The sequence below is a fragment of the Heterocephalus glaber genome, unplaced genomic scaffold (genome assembly GCF_053883595.1).
Source record: "Heterocephalus glaber isolate CG9 unplaced genomic scaffold, H.glaber_assembly_v1.0 deba00001428, whole genome shotgun sequence".
NCBI classification, from domain to species: domain Eukaryota; kingdom Metazoa; phylum Chordata; class Mammalia; order Rodentia; family Bathyergidae; genus Heterocephalus; species Heterocephalus glaber.
Window position 1 is genome coordinate 22,319,302 of NW_028258293.1, and position 8,610 is coordinate 22,327,911.

Sequence of the window (8,610 nt, forward strand, 5' to 3'; positions counted from 1 at the left end):
TATATTATTTAATTTGTTTTCATTTTTAATATTTTATTATTTTAAACAAAATATTAAAATAAGAGAAATCCAAAACACAATATTCCATTCAATTATTCCATGGGTTTTAATTTATTCTTGTTACCTTTCAGATATTGTTTTTCATTTTTCACCAAAAATGCAATAAAATTATAGATTTCTGCATTTCACTTAACAGTATATTAGTATTTTCCTTTTGTAAAAATTTGTTTTTTATATTTCCCATACTTCACTTTTCTTATTCCATTACACCAAGGTAAAGGAAAAATAAGTATTTCTTTCACATGGCAGAAACAGTTTTCTCAGTGTTTGCTTTGAGTTGAGAGTCCCTGGGCTGCAGAAAATCTCTCTTTACCTTTTCCAGAGTAGTGACAATGATGAGGAAAGTAGATCGTTCCACCCCAAATTCCTCTACCATGGTCTGTGACAACACTTCCAGAGTTTTTTTCTGCACATATTCTAACCTTTTTTATAGCTTCAGACCTATGGAACTAAAAGATACCATTTAAAATTCCTGCAAATAAAAAAAATTACATTATGGCCAATGGGATCATTTGTTTTTAACAAGTATTTAAGTATGGATGGATTTCCAAAGAAATAATATGATCCTTGTGTCAAGACTTGATTACCTGAAGATGGGAATAAATCTGCTTTTCCATCCTTACCCTAGTTCCTAAGTCTCCATTAGTTAGATCAATGGTGGCAAACCTACAGCACATGTGCCACAGCAGGCTGTTTTCATCACTCAAAGTTCTAAAAGGTTCACCATCCCTGACCTACACCATTTAGGGGATAGAGTTTGTTTAAAAGATCAATGCAAAGTCCTAGCTTGGGCTTAATCACCTAACCCAAATCCTCTAGCTCAGCAACAGTGTTGAAGTCATTAGTCAGTATGATATGTTACAGACTAAGTACTGGGGTCCAGAAACAGAGGACTTGAGCTGCATTGACCTGGACAAGCTATATGGAAGTCTTTAAGAGTCCATTTTCTTGTTCATAAATTGGGTGGAGAATTTGTAATTACCTGCATTATAGAATTATTGTGAAAATTCAGTGGAAAAACAAGGTATTTTTTGGAATGAAACTTTATGGATTCAAATACTGGTTCCACATCTTCTTAGCTGCATCACTTTGAGAAAGGTACTTTTTGTCTCTTTGCCTCAGACTATTCATTTGTAAATTACAAGTAATAAGACTACTTCATTGAGTAAGGAATGGATGAATTAATGAATATGACATGTTTACAATAAAACCTTGCACAGAGTAAATGCAAATTATTGTTTGTTAAATAAATTAACAAAGGAAAAGTACTTGGCATCTGAAGGAGTTCATTAATAGTGATTATTATTATCATTCTTACTGATTTCAACGTATCTTCTGATTGACACACAACATATAAAGAGAACAAAGAAATATGATTTTAGTTTAAACAGTGTGTTAAACAGCATATGGTAGATGACTTAGGTAAATGAAAATTTTTACAAGCTGTTTTAAATTCAGAAAATAGATCCTAAGAATGTATTCTGACAGTTACCTTTCTCAGAGCCTCTTTTAGATCTCTATTCACCAGTCTGTGGATGAGGGGCTTCAACATGGGGATCACCACTGTGTAGACCAAAGACATCACTCTCTTCTGGTTATCTAAATTGCTAGTCTTGGGCAGCATATAAATAAAAGTAATAATTTCATAGTTGAGGGTAATGACAATGAGGTGAGCAATGCAGGTGGAAGAGACCTTTTGGCACCCTTCAGAGGATCACATCAGGATTGTGGTGAGGACATAGATGTAAGACAGAACAATAACAAACACTGTGGCCACAGTGGTGGAGCCAGAAGACATGGAAGAGATAGTTTCAATAATGGGGATATCTGAACAGGATAGTTTCCAAAAAGGAGAGAAGTCACGGAAAAAGTGTCTATTTGATTTGATCCACACAAAGACAGACTCAATAAACAACGAGTAAATGTCCAAACATTCACACAACCACCCAGATGGGAATCTCCCACTTCAAGGGTACAGACTCCAGGGGACATGCGGATGGACTAGAGCAGGAGTGAGCAGATGACCATATAATGACAGTAGGCCATCGTGGCCAATAGGAAGCACTTGGCCATTCCATCTGTCACCAGAGAACAGAGTTGAGCTTCACAAAAGCAATGAATCTTCAAAATACAGACAATATAAAAACTGATATAAAGAAAAAATTACAATGGTAAGCTTTTCACAAACCTCAACAGAGAAAGCAATACAAAAACTCAGTAAAGATGTAGATTTGAAAGTGACAATTTAATCCCATGGAATGTATGTAATATATAGCTATGCTATTTCCAAATACAATGACAATGTTGTATAAAAGAGGTCAAATCTTCCAAAAATAATGACCTACTCTGAAGCAATTTTAGTGAAAATGATATATTTTGTGACTCTAGAAAGTTATAAATTAAGTTGGCATTAATGAATATGCTAGCACTGTATATATACAACAGTTCTTCCCATAAAATAAAGCTAAGGACAACATAAATGTGCATCATATATGTTCCCAAAACTATTGTTTTACAATTTCCAGATTCACATTTGGATTTCTTTCAAAATGAAGAATGTGTTCTTGCCATCAATTTCTTCATGGCCTCTTTTACTTCCTTGTTTCTCAGGCTGTAGATCAGGGGGTTCAGCATGGGGATTACTACTGTGTAGAACACAGACACTACTTTAATATGATCAGGTGAGTATCTGGACTTTGGCATAACATAAACAAATGTGACTGTCCCATAAAACAAAGTCACAGCAGTGATGTGGGACGTGCAAGTAGAGAAGGCCTTGTGCCATCCCTCCCTAGAGTGCATCTTCATGATTGCATGGAGGATGTAGAGGTATGAAACAATGATAATGAACAGTGTGATTACAATGATTGACCCAGCAGAGATGGCAGGACATATTTCAGCAATGTAAATATGGGTACAAGAAAGCTTTACTAGGGGTGGGAGGTCACAGAAGAAATGGTTGATTTCATTTGGTCCACAGAAAGTCAGGCTCAATAAACATCCAGTACATGATGAAGCATTCATTCCCCCTCCCAAATAGGAAATAACTAATAAGATTATGCAGACCCTGGAGGACATGAGAGTAGAGTAGAGTAGGGGAGAGCAGATAGCTACATAGCGATCATAGGCCATGGCAGCCAGCAGGAAGCACTCAGCTGTTCCAAAGACAACATCAGAGCCAAGCTGGGCTATGCAGCCAGCAACAGAGATAGTAGTTCTCTCTCTCAGGAAACTCACAGTCATGGTAGGTGTGACTGATGTGGAATACCCCATATCCACAAAGGCCAGATGGCTGAGAAAAACATACATTGGGGTATGAAGCTGAGGGGTTCTTCTGATTAACATGATTATGCTGAGATTGCCCAACATAGTAAAAACATAGATTCCTAGAAAAACTACAAAGAATATGGAACAAAGTATAGGATCCTCTGTTAACCCCAAAATAATAAACTCTGCTACCATTGTGTGATTTCCAGTCTCCATCTTGGGAATGGCACCAAGTGAAATAAAAACTAGTGGATATTACAATAAATTAAATGATTCCATAATTGATATCTTTACTTCAAAATTTGGCTTTTAAAAAAATCAACAGGTAGATTTCACATTTCTCAAATGCATACACTTCACAAAATGTTTATGAACATGTTCCATTATACAAGATTTGGAAATGCTAATCTCTACCTTGCCACAGATACAAAGGGTCCAATGACTCAGATCAGAACATTGCGCTCACAGTCACCACATTTGATCAGTTCGAGTTGTTGAATAATGATGTTTTGAGAACATAAATAGTTAAAGTGCTAGTGTTGGTAGTATCCAATTTACCTCTATTTCTTCATGGCATTGAAGAGCACACTACAAGTCCTCTTGAAGTTCAGTGAGTCTGTGAACAGTAAATGTCAGTGGGTTGTGAGAGGAAATGTGTGTGCTTTCAGATCAAATTAAATCACCAGTAGGCAACTGTTTTTCCTTTTCTGCAGTGATATATTTTGTGACACAACTATAATTTATGTTACCTCCTATGAGTCTGGGTTTTGAGTGAATGTGGAGAACACATAGTATATTAAGAATATACTGAAGTGAGAAATACTTTGTATTAGATCACACAGAGTTTCCAAGGTTAATTTATTAAAATAACATGTCACCTAACCCGGTTAATATAATTACAGCTGAACTGTAAATGGAAGCTACATATAGAGTTTAAGACTGAAAGAAACATGAGAAATAAGTGCACTTTGGGTCATTAGTTGAATCAACAAAAGTGAAATTTCATAATCATGCATGAATATAGTATGCAATGAAATATGCTTTCTAAATGCCTAATGTTTATCATACTCATTGTGAGAACAAGCAGAGTAATACATAAAATAAAAAGAATATCAAGAAGTCACTTAATTTAACAAAAAATTATTAAGTAAGTTTAGTCAAGAGAATGTGAAAAAATAAAACAAAGGCAGACTTTCATTTAAGCAATATTGTTAGCCTGAAATATCCTGGAGCATTTTAAATAAAAATACTTGGATAAACTGCCAACTCAGGTATTAAAAATATGAAAAACATTCAACATTTTTAATCATAAGGGAATTGCAAGTTAAAACTACAATAAAAGACCATCTCATACTTGTTAGCATAGTTATAAAAAAAATGATAACTAACATTGCCAAGAACTTGGAGAAAACAGAACCCTGGTGTTCTTGGAGGGGATGTAAATTAGTACCCCTATTTTGGAAAACAGTGTGGAGGTTCTTCAAAAAACCAAAAGTGGAATTACCATATGATCTTGCATTTCTGGGTGTACATCCACAGGAATTGAAGTTGGTATGCCAAAGTGATGTTTATGCTTCCAAATGAAGACCAAGAAAAAGTCCAGCGCTTTCTAGCCAAAAGACTGGGAAGGAGGTAGCCTAGCAAGGCAAAAGATTTGAGAAAATAACTGGTATACATACTGTACTCCACAGCTAAATATAGAAAATATCAAGTCCTCCTCTAATCTCCACCAGCAAAGAATGAATAGGAAAGGAAAAACTATCATTACCCCTCCTGCTCAACTTTCCATGATAAATGTAAATGCTATTCAGAAATTATCAATTTTTATATGAATTAACTTGATAAACAATATAAAAATGCTATATCTCTGGCTTCATTTAGTCCCAAGTCTAAAAAAATACTTATCTGGAATAAATAATATTTTTATTTAAAAAACATACATGAAAGATTGAAATGAATTTAAAATATGATGAGTTCCAGTATTATAGGAAAGGCAAGACATATAGTTCTGTAATGGAAATAGAATAACATTTCAGAGCCCAAAACTCTGGAGACAAATTCCAAGTTTTTCACTTACTATCTAGGTAATCTTGGAGAAGTTACATATTCTTATTTTTAGAATTAAGACATTTATCTCATGTGGTTGCCGTGTCAAATGAGATAATGTATGTGAAAACACTTAGCAATAAACAGCAATGAATGAGTAATCCGTAAGTAAAACCTTACTTCAAATAAGCAATTATTAGCTTTTGCTACAAATGTAAAGGACATTTATTTACATGCCAGTAACAAAGAGTGAATGCTACCTGCTAGACAAATGTTATGTCAAAAACAGACTCCTAGAATCTTCTCTGTACAGCAGGGCTTATTTACCTAAGATTCTGGACCATTTGCGACATAAGACACTAAGTACCTCAGCACCAGACCTCTACAGGTTTGTTAGCACCCTCTCGAAAATCCAGTGGGATAAAATCCAATGAGACTGAGAAAATTAGATGTGTTTATATGTTCATACACTATACTGTTGTGCTGGCTGAGATATTCATTAAAATCTCAGGGGCTTCATTTGTTCTCCTCGTCATTATTATACAGGTATTACAACTGGGATGATCTAATTTGTTTTGAAACTTGGCTTGGATAAACATGTTTAGCATGGGTGATACTTAATCATATGTGCCTTTCCGAGAAGCAACCAGACCCAGGTGCCTGGAACGACAGTCTGGAGCATTGTTTTGTGGTTTATATATAGCCAAATATTAGGGACCTGCAGGAAGAGCCATGATGCTTTTCTCTGTGTGAAAGTGACCCTCATGTTATTCAGTTTTGACACTTTCCACTGGTCATGTATATCTGCTTTCAACTCCTGAACACCTGAAATAGATAGTGATCCATTTACTGAAGATACAAGGGGTGATAAAACATATGGTGAATGATTAAATCTTTTTTTACTCATTGCAGTAAAAAAACACATTGAATCTCTCTGACAACCGATGATGTTGAAGATTTTTTCATGTGTTTACTGGCCATTTATACTTCTTCTGAAAAATGTTTACTCATTTCAGTTGTCCATCTTTTAATTGGGTCTTTTATTTCTGGGTGATCTAATTTTTTTTTCTTTATATACTTTAGATATTAGTCTTCTGAGGAGTAGCTGGCAAAATTTTTTTCCCATTCTGTAGGTAGTCTCTTCACTCTGTTGTTGTTTCCTTTGCTATGCAGAAGCTTTTCCATTTGTTATGATTCCATTTGTTAATACTCGATACTAAAGAAACTGTATTTATACATAGGGAGTAATATTCTGTCATAAAGAATAATAAGCTCGAGTCATTTGCAGGAAAATGGATGCACTTTGAGACTATAAGATTAAGTGAAATAAATCAGACACACAAGCTTAAATGTCGCATGGTTTCTTTTATATGAGAAGCCCAGAATATAAATAAAGAGCAAAACAAAAGATAGATAATAGAAAATAGGGAGATAGATTTTGTTCAAATAGGAAGGGACCACGAGATAGAGGCAAGGGGGAAGGAGATAAGAAAAGAACTAAGATGTGTTATGTGCATGTAACATCTTCACACGAGCAATGTAAACAATATTTGAGAGCACATTTCCTCACTTTTTGGATGATATCAAACTTGTTTACTTTTTCAGTGAACATCATTTATTGTGATATGATCTGATTTTGCTTTCTTTTTATTATTTTTGCTGTAGCATTTTTGTTGTGTTCTATTATTAATTGAATTAGTTGAAATGAATTAGTTTTCTTTGAACTACTTTTAATTTGATAGCATAGAATTTGTGCATCTTGTTTCTATTTCTCCAGTAGTTATAACTCTTAAGTTTTAACATTTTGTTTACATTTCCTACCAGTGTCTATAATTGATTTGTTCCTAAACTGAGTGAATTCTCCGTGAATCTAAGTATGTCTTTACCTCTCTGTATTTCTACTTTCACCATGCCCCAGCTTGCTTATTAAATCATCAAAAAATTTAACTACAAATTATTATTTCCAATCAACAATTATTTAAACTAATAATAAATTGCTTTGTTTTTTTCCCCTGTTTGCCCCTGTTTCTGGTGTGTCATGTGTTCCCTTACTCTCTCTCTTCAGCCAGAAAGGCCAGTGAATAGTGAGATTTCTGAATCCTTTCATGATATCCAAATATCTTTATTTTTCCTTCTACTCGAATCACATGCAGTTTGGGTAGAGAATTCCATATACAGTGTTATTCCCTACCTCAAAACTTGGAAGAGGAGCTTCTTTATCCCTCTGACTGGTGTTGCTATGAAAAATCTGGAGTCAGTATTTTTCTCTTTTGCATATAATTATTATTATTTATGGAAATATAGGACAAGTCTCTATAGTCCTTGTTTTTAAAATGTCATTATATAATTTTAGGAGTGATGCCTTCTTGTCATCTTCCTACTTGATACTTAGGGAGACATTTCTCTCCAAGGACTCTTGTCTTTCTGTGGCACTGAATCTACACAATGATGATCAAGGGCTGTTTAAAATCATATGTAGAAAAATATGAGGGACTTTATAGTGGATAAATTGCACTGGCAACATTTGAACTTACTGATTTTTAAATCATTGAAAGCAAAACCAGATATTATGTGCCTCATGAGGTAATGCAAGAAGTATACAATCCTACTATTAAATTTCTCACCAAAAACCTGGCAATAATCCGCTGAAGATTTTATATAGACCCATCTGTCATTTTACAGCCACACAGTGTTTACTGGAACTCTTTGAAGGCTACAGTTCCTCAATGATGTGGGTCCCAGGCCCATGTTATGAATTTCTGCACTTTTGAAATTAGCAACATGTAAAGTTTAGAGATGAGATAGTGAATTTGGGAGTCAGGAGAACCGTATTTCTAGGTAAGCTACTCTAGAAAGTGACTGAGCAGCTTCGAGTGCTTCAAGAGCACAGGTTGTCAAGGAAGACTGAGATTTTGATCATGGCTTAGACCGACTGATTGATTACATGCCTCTTAGAGCTGATGCTGCTCCCAAATTTTTGGCTTCAGGATTAATGTATTTGTGGAGAAAACCTCTGTTTATGGTTTGATTTTCCTTCTTTCCACAAGTGTTTCCTAAATATACAGCACTCCCAAATTTTAGGTTTTGAAAGATTTTGTTTCGTCTTTATATTACTTGCATGTGTTTTGTTTTTATACATTTATTTTCTTGTACGAAGGGAAAAGTTGCCACAAGAAAATTAGGGGATTCTGGCTTGATATTTGCTTTTTTGAGCAGGTAATTTATAAAACATTGAAA

At 34.7% G+C, this 8,610-nt stretch overlaps 1 protein-coding gene across 1 annotated transcript; it reads right to left on the reverse strand.

Annotated features, from left to right (window-relative positions):
* Positions 1 to 2,604: 2,604 nt before the first annotated feature.
* Positions 2,605 to 3,546, reverse strand: LOC106007657 (olfactory receptor 5P4-like). The gene has a single exon (XM_013064942.3). The coding sequence runs from the start codon at positions 3,541 to 3,543 to the stop codon at positions 2,605 to 2,607; it is 939 nt and encodes a 312-aa protein (XP_012920396.2). The 5' UTR covers positions 3,544 to 3,546.
* Positions 3,547 to 8,610: the final 5,064 nt, after the last annotated feature.